Source organism: Pyrgilauda ruficollis, unplaced genomic scaffold (genome assembly GCF_017590135.1).
Source record: "Pyrgilauda ruficollis isolate IOZ18807 unplaced genomic scaffold, ASM1759013v1 scaffold158, whole genome shotgun sequence".
Taxonomy (NCBI): Eukaryota; Metazoa; Chordata; class Aves; order Passeriformes; family Passeridae; genus Pyrgilauda; species Pyrgilauda ruficollis.
Window position 1 is genome coordinate 148,194 of NW_024514543.1, and position 13,832 is coordinate 162,025.

Consider the following 13,832-nt stretch of genomic DNA (forward strand, 5'->3'; position numbering starts at 1 on the left):
TCTGTCAACAGTTCTCTGAAAGCTTTATGTCTGCAGATGTTGGAAATATTTTTTAATGTAGTGCTCCCAAATTTCAGGATTTGATGTGTCGGGATTTCCGAGGAAAGATTTCATCCCATATAAAAACCACAAGTATTGTACCTGAAATGAGAGGTTACAGAAAGGACCTTTATTTGAATGCGTTTGAGAAGGACACGTTACTGGTATGGAAAATAAACATTGCATTCGAGTATTTGAGTCTCTAACACAATACAGCAGTACCTTTTGCAAAGGAAGCTTCAACAGCCATGCAAGTGCTCCCTGTGAGATAATAATCTTGTTTTTCATAGTTAATGCTTTGATCTGTGTAAGCCAAGCCAAAGGCAGAGAGTTTGTCTGGGTGAATCCAACACCTTCCTGATCAGGGCTGCTTTCTTTGTGGCTGGATGTATAAATGGCTGAACCAGCAGCTTAACCTCCATCCCTCACCTGGGTTTGTTAGCTGTGCCTGTTTTGATAACCACATCGTTTTTAAGTGCTGCCAAGTGGATATGGGATAGTGGGTGTTTTTTTGAACATCATTCTGATTTAGGGTTTATTCTGAAGCTGAAAAAATGATAATTAGAGGTAGTGTATGATTCTCATAAAGAAACTTCTGCCTCAAGTTGCTAGGGACCCACAGGGATCACTGAGTCCAAAGACCATCCAGATACAGTTTATTTCCCACAGTAAAAAAAATCAGATTATTCTTTCAGAAACAAAGAGGATCCTGTTTGATGGTGTTGCCCACACATAGTTAATGCTTTGATATGTATTTATGAAACTTGTATTTATGAAACTTCTCAGATCACAAAAAAAGCTTATTAAAAGGGATTCTGTTTAGTCTGCCACTCAGTGCAGGACTTTGCCTATGCTGGATGGGTCAGTTAGACTTTCCCTGGCTGAGTCCCAAAAACCTCCATGCTGGAGACTGTAGCATTTCTCCAGGAAACTAATTTCAGTGTTGCTGCACCCTTCCCCCTGAATGTTTTCCTGGAGTCTAAGCTGAACTTCCCATGCCCCAGTTGTGGCCTTGCTGTTACTTGTTATTAAAAAGAACGGTTAATCTCTGTTATCCTTGTAACTACTCTTGAAATAATGCTTGAGTGTGCTTAAAACACGCTTCCATTTTAATTTTGCAGCCTATACAAGTCTGGTTCCCTCAGCCTGCCCCCTTAGATCAGGTACTCTAGGCCCTTCATTGTCTCTGTGGTCCTCCACTGCCGGGATCCTGTTTTTTGACACATTTGCTCTTGAACTGGGGGACTCCAAACCACCCCTGTTCCAGATGTCACCTCACAGGCATTGTGTAGAAGGAGGCAGTAATCACAGAATCAATTTCTTTGGAAAAGCTCTGTGAGACCACAGAGTCCAACCTGTGACCGAACACCACCATGGCAACAGACCATGGCACTGAGTGCCACATCCAGTCTTCCCTTAAACCCCTCCAGGAACGGTGACTCCACCACCTCACTGGGCAGATCTTTCCAATATCTAATCCCGCTTTCAGTGAAGAAATTCTTCCTAATGTCCAACCTAAACCTCCCCTGGCTCAACTTATGTCGTCTCATCCCATCACTGGTTGCCTGGGAGAAGAGACTGACACCTCCCCTTTCCCAGCTGCAGCCTCCTTTCAGGTATGTGTGGAGAGTGATAGAGCCTCCCTGAGCCTCTTCTTTCTCCAGGCTAAACAACCCCAGCTCCCCCAGCCACTCCTCGCAGGACTTGTGCTGCAGACCCTTCACCAGCTCTCTTGCCCTTCTCAGGACCCGCTCTAGCACCTCAATGTCCTTCCTGAACTGAGGGGCCCAGAACTGGACACAGGACTTGAGGTATGGCCTCACCAGTGCTTGAGTACAGGGGGACAGTCATTTTGCTGGTCCTGGTGGCCACACTATTGTTGATACAGGCCAGGTGCCACTGACCCTCGTGGCCACCTGGGCACACACACTGGCTCATATTCAGCTGCTGTCAACCAGCACCCCCAGATCCCTTTCTGCTGGGCCACTTTCCAACCACTCCGACCAAAGCCTGTAGCCCTGCATGGGGTTGTTGTGGCCAAAGCACAGGACCCAGCACTTGGTCTTGTTGCATCTCATGTTGTTGGTCTCAGCCCACCTCTGCAGCCTGTGGAGATCCCTCTGCAGAAGTGCTGATCCCAAACTACTGAATCAAATAATTTGCTTTGTCTTGGAGAGACACCAAACTGTTGTGGCCAAACTTCAGTTCAGGTCACTGTTAAACATACTGGGGAGTATGAGCTCCCAGTACTGACACCAGCATCTCTGCATGGTATTGGCCACCGGCCCGTGTCAACCCATTGCTTGTGACAGTTTGAGGTCGGTGGTTTAGCCAATCTTTATTCCATCTAACAGTCTTTTTGTGTGACCCCACTTTGAACCAAGAACACTGTGGGAGGTGGTATTGAAAACCTTACTGAAGTGAAGGTACGCTACATCCCTGCTCCTTTGTCATTCCCAACACACTCATCACAGAAGGCCACCAAGCTGGTCAAGCGTGGATTACCCTCATTAAGTCTGTGCTGATTGTGTTTGTGTTGTCTATATGGTTGGAAATGCATTCCAAGACTAGATACTCCACCATTTTCCTACTGGCTGAAGTGATACCAACTAGTTTATAGCTCCCTGGCTTCCCTCTCCTTCTTAAAAGCAGGCATAGTATTAGAACATTTCCCATTGGCAGGAACCTCCTCCAACTGCTCTAACTTCTCATAAATTAAATTCCAGCATTGGCCAACTCTACCTTCATTTCTTGGTGAATCCCACTAGAGTCAATGGATTCACAATCACATATGCTGTTCCTATTTATTGTTCCCTTTCCAAAACCTTACTGATTTACACAGAGGTTTGGGAGCAAATTTTGATTGGGAAGGCTGAGTGGTACCTCAGCCTGTTCCATGCCACCGACAACTAAGTTGTCTCCCCCATGCACCAATGGACCTGCATTTTCTCTGGACTTTTTTTTTTTTTGTGATTAGTGTATTTGTAACTCTGCATATCCCTTCTCTTAGTTCCAGTTGAGCTCTAACCTTCCTGTCTTTGTTTCCAAGTTGTGCAAAGGTCTTACACTCCTTTTCTGCCTTTCCCAGTTTCAACCTCTTACATGTTCTCCTTTATTGTAGGGAATCTCTTTCTCTAGCCAGCAGGGAAAGGCTTTTTATACAAATTCCCAGTTTAACACTATGTGACAGATTCCTTCTGCACATCTAAATCTATTACTGAGCTCTCATGAGCCTTTTCTAAAAATCACCTTTTCCCATTTATAGCAGTTTCCAAGGGAATTACTACTGACTTAGCAATTCCTAAATAAGCAGACTTTTGTTTTGAAGTCCAAAGTCTGGACAGCTCTGCTATTTACCTTCCCAGTCTTCCTCTGCACCCTGAACTCTTGGGAGGACTACAACCCAACAAGCCACATTCAGGACCCATTCTTCTCTGTAGGTACGTCAAGTTCAGCATTACCACTCACTGGCCCTTTAGGATTTGAATTACACATAATTACTGTCAGTTTCTAGGAACTTCAGGGATTGCATCCACTCACTGCATAAGAGTTTCTGCTCTGTCAGATGATGTCTATGGAGCTGAAAACCCCTATGAGGACCAGGGCCTGGAAATAGGAGTAGTTTGTTTTCCAGTTGTTGTTGAAAACCTCCTTTGCTTCCAAGTCCCTGAAATACTGAACACTTCACTGCACATGGACATAGAATTCTTGTTTCTTTGCTTAAGTGTTCTGAACTTGCTGGCAGCCTCAGAATAACCTCTCCTCTGAGCAGAAAGGTCAAAGTCTCACCTGTTGCCTTCTCCCTTGCTTACCTCCTCCATTTACATGTACTGCTAAGTGACTGTTCTGGCACTTATTTTCTAAGGAATAGTATTAGTTTTTCTGGTAAAACTGATCTAAAGAAGGGGGCCTTGATTCTGGTTTTATAGTGTTAGAAACGTAGCAGGAGGCTAGGCCAGGCTGGATGACTTTGAGATCTTGGTCCAGTGGAAGGTGTCCCTGCCCCTAGCAGGGGGGTTGGAACTGGATGGTCTTTAATGTCCCTCACTCTACAATGCAATTCCATGATATGCTAAGCTGGCACCTGTCCAGGAAAGAGCATTTCATTTTATTGACCTCTTGTCACCAACTCTTCCATTCATAGCTGCCATCTCCCTGCTACTGAAAGAGCAGCATTAGCTCAGTCCCCCATCATTACTGATGGTATAATCATGCCTGGACAACTAACATGAATTCCTCTGGCAGTAAAACAGAAACCATCTTTGTTCCACTGGTACTTACTGAGTCTATGTTCACAGTGCAGAACTTTGGCCTGTCTGTGCTAAGTTATTAACACTTGCTGGCATCTGTGCTTATTGCAGGAATCCAGATTTTAATGCTGCTGGAGAATCACCTTCACCAGAACATCGGTGAAGCCATTTTGAAAAACGAGTAATTAACTACAGTTTCAAGATTAAATTCCTGAAAGACCATAAACCACCAGTAGATTTTTTTTATCCTAAAAGAAAACTTCCATTTCATCCTTGTCTTGTGAAAGTGATAATCAATCTTGCTCTTTTTCCAAGTGTCCTTTCTAAGAACATTGTTTATGATGTGCTTACAGCCAGATCAGTATTCAGTTGTATTTTGAACGCTCTCCATATCCTTGCCCTCATGGATTTTTGCCACAGCCATAAATGAGAATATATTGCACTTTCCACTGGCTATTTTAAGTTTCATGATATGTTAGTCCAAGGTACTACTGTGAGGTAGTTATTACAGAAAAACACAAAAAAACCCTTCTGAAAGAGTTTCCCAAAGTAAGAACAAAGTAATTTAACCAGCTGAGAGGCTGATGCTGGAAGAAGTAAGACATCAGATTAGCCTAACATTGTGACTCTGCCAGTTTCTAGGAAGTCTGAAACAGCATTTCTGCTGACATACGGATTCTGAAAGTAATTTTTACAATTGAATTTAAAATATCCCTTCCCTCATCATCTACTTTCATTATTCTGTTTAGAGGTTCTTTCTACAATAATTCATCATCATAACAGTTCATTTTCCTAGACACCTCATCATTTTGTCCAATCATGACAGGAAAAATTCTATTCCTATTATCTTCTTATTTTCAAAAAGTGTCAGAAAAAATTCACTTCATGTTAAAATTTGTAGATTTGCACTCCTGTATTCATCAAGTCAGTTTTCAAATACAGCAGTCTCCTCTACACTTGTACCTCAGACAGTACATTTGTTTTGAACTCTTGAGTTATAAGGTCTCTTAAATGTATCCATGAAACATCCTTATTCTGTAATGAGATATTTTGGCACCAATAGATTACTCAGTCCTTCAGGTGATCCACAGACCTGAGATTTGCCACTAAATGTTGGCTACAGTAGTGACACTGTGCAAGAGTGATGTGTCCTGAGTATTCACATCTTTACAACTGCTCAGTCTGGAGGAGTTCCTTTCCCTCATAAATCAAGAGACAGCATTCAATGTATTCTGTGTGTATATTCTAGATGTCAGCTAATGAGAAACCACTTTTTATGAATTTTCACAGAAAGGTAACATTGATCCAAAACCACATTCTAAGTTTCTCAAGCCATGGGTCCATTTCACTTAACAACTGTTGATTTTCTTACATAAAAAATCACCTGGAGGTTTGCTGCAAAGCTATTCTGCAGGCCACATCTTGGTATGTATGTAGAACATGGGGTTTCAGAATGTCTCCTCTTTCTTTAAATCACTTGCCAAAAGGTTAAATCTCATATACTTACAACCTGGAAGATCTTTAAATGTTATGAGGCTGAAATCAGTTAATGAAAGCTAAAGCTGAATTGTGAGAAATATGTGGTCTGTCAGGACCCCAGCAAATCTGATCAGCTTTGCCCATGACATTTCATTAATTATTCACTGAACAGTTATCAAGCTTACTCTATTGTTCAGTCATCCTGTTTAGAGATCTAATTCAACAAGATTGTGTTAAAGTGAATTTTAGTTAGCTTTAAACTTCTTTGTTTTTGGCTGACTGAGAGTCAAGGCAAGTAGAACATGCACAGACATGAACTGAAGAAAAAGGAGTTTTTGGTCATAACAGGATCCCTTTCCACTGTTTCTTGTGTATATCTTACATGCTGTTCTGCCTTCATCACTGTTGTACCTTCTAATAGGATTAACAGTCATGAAAGAACCAGGATTAGCAGCCTGCCTCTTTATATACCCTAAGCAGAAAGCTCAAGATTTGTAGGGACCAACTGCAAATAAACAACAGCATGAAGTATCACATGGACCATTTTCATCTGTACACACCGAGAAGTCAAAACCAATAGCTTCCAAATTAAAACCATAATTTAAGTTAGGAAAAACCTAGTTGCTAACACTTCTTAAACTAAGAGCAGACAGTGTCCAACAGTGACTAGGGGAAAAACACAGAATGAGAACTGCAAAGTTTAGACACTATGGGGATAAAAAAGTGGTAATTGAGAAAGCATATTTAAGGCACTTGTCCCAATACTTGTGGGTAGTTTTTTTTTTTTTGTTTGTTTGTTTTTTTTAATTTATCATCCCTATGTTTTTGTAAACTGTCACAAAACAAGACAGACACTGTGGTAACCAGTATGTTTCTCTTTTTGAAGGTAATCAGGCTGATATTTACTTTCAGCTAAGGACCACATGATCTTTAAAGGTCCTTCCCAATCCGAATAATTCTATAATTCACTAAACAGTGCTGCAGGCACTCTACATGGAGCATTAAAAAATGTTAAAAATACACAGCCTGCATTTGCAAAATGAAACCACGATTCTGAATTATTTCAACATATACATTATAATTTACTATTTTCTGGATTTATTTAATGCAAAAGTCAAACAATCTCAAATAAAGAACACTTATTTCTTGTTTATGAACCATGTATTAAATAACACTTTCTCAAACACGAAAAGTATTAAGAACTTACCTAAGCATGGTGCTAGCCAATATACTAGAGAGTAACTCAAAAATTTGTCATAGAAACAATCTGCATGTAATGAAAACGCCAGTGCTGGGTTAAATATTGCTCCTGTGAGATTTCCACCTGCAATAAGATGTAAACAGCATGAAATTAGACCATGTTTTTAAATATTTACTTTAAATTCAAATGCACCATACTATAAGAAATCTACACCCTGCAATAAAATGAATTAGCATTAGTTTGAACAGGTAAGACTCTCCTTAAGCTCTTCACCTGATGACTCAGTAAACAGTTTAACTGTTTTCTCAAAGGCTTTAAAACATGGGAAGGGAAAGCTGTAACTTCCTTTATCTCTTTCTAGCAAATATTCTTTAAAGAGATAGGTCTGGCTAATGCTGAATGTTTCTATTGATAAAACTAGAAGCTATTTCTGTATCATGATTTTAGAGGAGACAGAAATTACATAAGCCATTACATTATAGCCTCGTGTCACATGAAACACACATGCAAGATAAAAGAAAAAACTGTCAAGTAGTGTTCTTGCTAAGCTGACCTCTATACTTTCTTACAAGAACACTAATATTATTATACCAATGTACAGAATGTTAGGATTTTCACATGGTATATGAACTGTGGGAAAACTCCGTATGTTGTTTAAAGAAAATAGAAGCAAGTGCCACTCCACTGTCTTGTAGAAGGAAGTCAAGCATCTTTCCTTGCCTCTGATTTCAGATGCAAATGAAGTTTGCCTAAACATTTTCTAAATAACAAGATCCAAACACATTACACTGGGGACTAAACTGTAATTACACTGCAGGTGCACCTGGAGCTAAGTGTGTTTAATTCTGACATATGTTGTTCCTCTCATTGCAATTCTGCAGAAAAAGCATTGCTCATAGCTAAATTACCTGTATTCCTGTACTGTTAGCTACTAACCACCCCATACCTGTTTTATCTGTTAACCTATTACCATAAAATATTCTGTAATTGCATCTGTATAATTCCTTACAGTTTACTCTTGACTTCTCCCCAGATAAGCTTGTATGAGCTTTGAACTTATCCTTTGTACAAATACCCTGCTGCTGTAATCCTCATTTGCTATGACTCTGCAGTCATTTATCCAAAGTTTTAGTAAGGTCTTTGTCATTCTCTTCTTCTTCATTTCTCTTTCCATATTCTCTTTATTATTTCTTTCACTATTATTACAATTAAGGAAAATTTTAATCTTTGTTTGCCAACTCAGTTTACTGTGGTTTTGTACTTGTTCTCAAGAACAAGTCAGATTTACTGTGCAGTCTGTTTTTCTGCACACTGACATGTTAGCAATGTCCATGGTTGCCAGGAAGCCCAGCTACAGTAATTTACTTTGCTTTAATCTGTTTATGACTCCACTGCTTCTGCTGTTATATTCACAAACATACAGTTGAAAGCAGAATTTCACTCTCAGGATGCAGCTGATGCACATTAAGCATTAGACAGAGTTTTAACTGCTGTATTTCTTCAATATTCATTACTAATAACTACTGGAATATCAACCACTATAATCTTACTTAAAATTATTCATTTAGCACCTCAGTCTGTGTAACAGAAAAGACAAATTATTTTATGGCAGAAGAAATGTAATCACTTTGATGGGGTGTGCATAAAAACTTTAAAGGGGGAAGTAATGCCACACAGTGCATGAGAAAGTATTTTTACCTTTTTGCCTTTATTAAAGGCCAAAATTGGGAAGAAACTCAGAATTAAAAATATGTATGTCATTTGTACCTTGATATGTTAGGTTCAGAAAAATCTAACCAATTTCATATGATTCTGACCTAACTGTAATGCTGCCTGTAAATGAAAAAGCCCTCAAAAGGTGTATTTTTTTAACCCCTGAGTAAGTACTTTCCCAAAGGAGTTATACAGAAATATTCTTTACCATCTTGTATATGGTCTGGATCCTTAGCTAATGAATCATTAGTAAGGGTAATATGTAAAGACATAATGTTCTCTTTTTGGTCTTTATTTAGTAGAAAAAAGAGTGAAGCAGTATTGGAGCTTCTATGTACAGTATGTACTACTATAAAAATTTGGATTGTGTAGGATTAAATGTAAAAAAAAAAATTTTTTTAAATAGGAAAAAGTATAAGAAAAACTAAAGTAACAGCTTGTGATTTTGAAAATACTGTACAACCTGATGTTATTTGTTGGAGTAGGGTGCCTGGCAGACCTATAAACAGTAAACGAAGAGGTGCAGAAGATTTCCTGAGAATGATCCAGCCCAGCTAAATTATGCATCTGCCTGTCTTCACAGCCTGCAGACGAGAACCCACCCTGCTGGAGGCCACTATTTGTGACACCTGATTTGTGAGTGACTCTCCCTACTGCGTGTAAGCAGCAGAGGTGGGACAGACGTGGCTAGGGCTATGCCATGACATCCACAGGACATACGGGATGTGTGCAGCAGGCATCGTCCATGGCCACTTTCCAGGCTCCTCATTACCGCCCCAGCCACGACAGGATCTGAGCACCTGTATATTTTTATAGTAGACAAGCAGATTGTAGTTTGAAAGAAATGCAAAGAAAAATGACCAGGTAGCACAGGGTGTTGTGCACACGATGCAGAAGAGGCCTGAGGTTTCCTAGAAGCTTGTGCAGATCGATTGCACCGGGGAGTCCCAACAAGCCCAGGTTTATGGCACAGAAGGGCACTTGGAACACTCAGCCTTCACGTGGCACACTTAGCCTTCTCCTGCTAGGAAAAGATAGGAACCTGGCCAATGACACTGGGAGTGAATTCTTTGCATGAATTAGCTAAAAGAAACACAGTGTGACATGTATTATTTTATATGACTCTGTGCTAAGCAGGAGAAGAATGTTAGGAATCAGGAATCCAGATTTCTGTGCTTGTAGAAGAGGGAGGAGGATATTTGGCTACACTTCCACCAAGCAACTCAGAAATAGATTTAATGTCCTCAAATGCACTGGCACCTTGCTTCTGCTTTTAGAAAGTAGTTCAAATTCCTAAGTTAATTTTCAAAATTCCCCAATGACTTTTATCTTTTAGGTATTAGCTAATCTCAGCTAAAGATTTTTACATTACTACATCTAAAAATGTGACTGTACACTGTTCTAGATGCTATTATGTTAAATAGCATTAATACAGCTGAGCCTTTAGGACAAGGCATAAATGACATCCCAGATGTTTGCAGGTAAGAGAAGTGTTCTCCCTCTCTCAAAGGGATTTGGTGATTCCCTAGATGACTTTTTCTGTGGTGGGGGCAGCAGCAACAGCAAGAGTTCTGTGATCATCTCTTTCACTTCTCCAAGCTACACAATCTCCTTGCCAGTAGGAAAAGGACTCCCAGGAGGGCAGTCTTCAAGTGACCTAACAACTCTTGTCACTTCCGTGGGGACAAGAGAGAACCTCAACAGTCAGAAGAAAGAAGTTCAGACTGACTCCCCTCACCTCTCCCTTCCCATTGGTCCAGAGGGGATGCACAGGTGACAGCGTCTCAGCTCTGGGAAGCACGAAGTGACAATCAGGTAGCAAAAGTCAGGGATATGGACACACAGGCAGGGATATGGACACACATGGCATTAGAGACAAGGGAGGCTCTATAAATCAGGCACCTTTTTTTTTCCGGGCAGGGGGAGCTCGGCGGGGCCGGGGCCGCGGCGGCACCGGCACCGGACACGGCCCCGGCTGTCCCCGGGGATCACATCCCCCGCCCCGCGGTTTGCAGCGAGCTCGAGAGTGAGACTTTGGTTATTTGTTTAGAGTTGCGCAAGCCTGCGTGCTCGGTGTTGTTCAGCAAAAGGAGCACGCCGACTGTCAGAACTTTTTTTTTGCTATTTGTACATTGTAGCACACACAGGAATTGTTGAATCACAGAAACAATTGGGTTAGAAAAGACCTCTTAACATGACCTGAAGTCCAGCCTGTGACCCAACACCACCATGACAGTAGATGATGGCACTGAGTGCCACATCCAGTCTGTGCTTGAACACGTCCAGGAGCAGTGACTCCCCCACCTCCCTGAGCAGCCCATTCCAATGTCTAATTACCCCTTCCGTGAAGAAATGCTTCTTAATGTCCAGCCTAAACTTCCCTTGACACAGCTAAAGCCTGTGCTCTCTCATCCTCTCACTTGAAGAGGTCACAAGAAGAGACCGACACCCACCTGGCGACGGATTTCTTTCAGGGAGCTGTAGAGAGATAAGGTCCCTCCTGAACCTCCTCTTCTCCAGACTAAGCACTTCCAGCCACTCCTCAGGAGATTTGTTCACCGACTACAAGCTGCATAATTCTCTTATTGATTAGTACGCTATCTTCTATTGGTTAATGATTCTCTCACTTTTCATGCTAATTAGTCTGCATGCTCCCCTTTTTTGCATTTGGTCTCATGAGGTATTATTTTTGTATGCATTCCGCAAATAACCATTCCCACTTCTGATTTAAGGAAGTAGTTAAATAAACTGCACTGATATGAATTATGCATTATTTAAATGCAGAGCTTCCATATTACCTACCAGTCTGTGGGCTGCTGTTGCACAATCAGCACTTTCTCCTGATGCAGCCAGCGGTGCTCTCCCAATGTCACTTTGTAATCAGAGCACATAGTATGAAATCTCTCACGCTGTATAAATAGTTGGATTATGAAACAATCCTTCACTGAGATATTTTAACACTTAACCATATGTACTTGCAGACCTGACATCACTTTAACTGCATAACTCATTTCATTCTTAACCCCATACCTGCCTGGAATGCAACCAGGCAAACTTTATGTAAACGCTAAATGAACTTTGCATACGTAGGACAATACAAAGAGAACTCATCAAGGAAAGTGTAATTTAAGAAAAAGCATTTTGCATCTTAACACTTCTAAGCAAACAGTAAGAACCCCTTCTGTTACAACTTTATTGCAGGAACAGAAGAAGAAAAAGTAAAAAGACTAACCTGCATACACGAGCATGGTGATGAGAAGAGCAATTAAATGGACTCTGTACTTGGGGTTAACGCTTTCGGCTTGCAGGACGGCCAGCTGGAAAACGACAGAAAAGAGCAGTTCTATGCAGAACGCCTGCATCTCTGTAGTCTGCATGGGGCCGCTGCAGCCCTGTGAGAGTGCTCCAAGATGTGGCTCTGCCATCTCCAGACTCCAGATAAAGTGCATGAACACTCTGGCGAGCACTGCAGCCACGAACTGAGCGGCGATCTTGAGTCCCCCCATGGTGAGCGATGTCCCGCCGCCCCACATGGGCTGCAGGGTCCCGCAGGGATTGCATGTGCTGCCGGCCAGGCTCAGGCCGTGCAGGACGGTGAAGCCGTAGGTGAGGGTGAGGGCGGTGTGCGGCTTCGGCTCCACGTTGCCGAGCAGGCTGAGCTCGTTCGTGCAGGCGCAGATCTGGAAGGTGCTGAACATCTCCACAAGGAAAGCGAAGAGGAGCGGGCGGGAGCGCAGCCGGCGCCGGGCCAGCCTCCGGCACAGCCCCACGGCCACCACCACGCCGGACATCAGCAGCAGGGAGCTCCCGACCCCACGGACAGCCATGCCCGCAGCTGCACAGGCCCGAGGGCTCGCGGAAGGTCCAGCCCCACCACCTGCGGGGAGAAAGAAGGCAGGAGAGGGAGGGAAAATGCCCCCGCTTTCCCCTGGAGGTAGGAACCAGCTTCTGTCGGCACCTGCCAGGAGCCTGACACCCTCCGCTCGGCGGAGCAAAGGGCAGGGGTGAGGGCAGGGGGATCCCGCTTCCTGCAGGGCACGGGTTAGGACAGGGAAGCTCTCTCCCTGCGGTGGAAAAGCACGAGGAGGGAAGCGGGGGCAAGGGGGCTCTGCTGCCCCCTCAGCCCTTCCGCCGCGGGACGGACCGGGCTCCCCGTCCCCTCAGCCTGCCGGAGGACCGGGAACGGAGGGAGGGCCTCGGCTCCCAGCCGCGGGGGAACGGGACGGGAGCCGATTTCCCCGGCGGGATCGGCGCTGCGGTGTGTCCGTGGCTGCGGAGCGGCTCCAGCGCCAGCGCCGAGCCGGGCACGGGCTCGGCCGCGCCGCCCCCTCCGGCGGGCATTAGTACGCTATCTTCTATTGGTTAATGATTCTCTCACTTTTCATGCTAATTAGTCTGCATGCTCAGTGTTTCTCTTTTTTGAGTCGGTGTGTTTCTTGGGTCAGGGGTGTCTGAGCTGGTGGTCGGGATCTCACCCTGCCAGAATTACCTTTTACCCAGTTGGAGCTGATTCAGCACAGTTGCTGTGTTGTCTTTATTAGTTTCTTCCTTATCTTGTGAGTTCTGCTAAATGTCCTTGTGGCCCGTAAATTCTGTGCTGTGTCTACTATCAGCAGTGCATCCTTCTTCCCAAGCTCTCCCTAGGTTTGAGATCGTGGAAACATGTTAAGCTCTAAACCGTTACAAGGTAATTCTACTGACAATTATTTTGTGTTTCTAACACCCGGACATCACTTAGAGCTTGCTGGCTGCCCTGTTTCATGGATAAAACCTCCTTTCTTTTTGATCAGGCTTGAAATATACAAAGATCAAACACTGAGGAAAATTTTTACATTTACCACATTTTGCAATGAGAGGGGTTTCTTTCCTGTATTTTTGGGAACCTAGTGGTAGAAAAAGGAGGTGCACAGATTGATTCAGCCTCTTCCTCCCACTTGCTTGCTGGGAGAAGGGTGTTTGACAGAGCGCCCGGAGGAAGCAGGTGCTGATTCTCGGGCTTCTCTAGTGGAAGCAATGCTAAAAATAGGCATCAGCCTCATTCTGCTGAATGTGGTAATGTTGGCATTCATAGCAGGACCATCCTGAAAAAATAGGCATGGACTCCTTTAGGATAATTCTTTGGGCCTGGTACCTGAGAAGGGTGAGTCCAG

At 43.2% G+C, this 13,832-nt stretch overlaps 2 protein-coding genes across 2 annotated transcripts in view; one reads left to right on the top strand and one right to left on the bottom strand.

Annotated features, from left to right (window-relative positions):
* AQP11 (aquaporin 11) lies at nucleotides 1-13,015 on the bottom strand. Its single transcript, XM_041461912.1, has 4 exons — nucleotides 12,659-13,015; nucleotides 11,915-12,559; nucleotides 6,976-7,092; nucleotides 1-141 (listed from the first exon to the last, which is right to left on the bottom strand). Exons 2-4 carry the CDS (start codon nucleotides 12,507-12,509, stop codon nucleotides 74-76), a joined length of 780 nt encoding a protein of 259 aa, XP_041317846.1. The 5' UTR covers nucleotides 12,510-12,559; nucleotides 12,659-13,015; the 3' UTR covers nucleotides 1-73.
* Nucleotides 12,535-13,832, top strand: part of PAK1 (p21 (RAC1) activated kinase 1) — a 101,845-nt gene continuing 100,547 nt past the window's right edge. Inside the window, exon 1 of the mRNA XM_041461909.1 lies at nucleotides 12,535-12,616. The gene's annotated coding sequence lies outside the window, so the exon portion shown is untranslated. The remainder of the gene's footprint in view (nucleotides 12,617-13,832) is intronic.

Coding starts and splice junctions, on each gene's coding strand:
- AQP11 (XM_041461912.1), bottom strand. CDS start 12,509: ATGGCTGTCCGTGGGGTCGGGAGCTCCCTGCTGCTGATGTCCGGCGTG. Junction 7,093..11,914: donor CACCATGCTCGTGTATGCAG/GTTAGTCTTTTT, acceptor ATCTTATTGCAG/GTGGAAATCTCACAGGAGCA. Junction 142..6,975: donor TTGGCTAGCACCATGCTTAG/GTAAGTTCTTAA, acceptor CTCTCATTTCAG/GTACAATACTTGTGGTTTTT.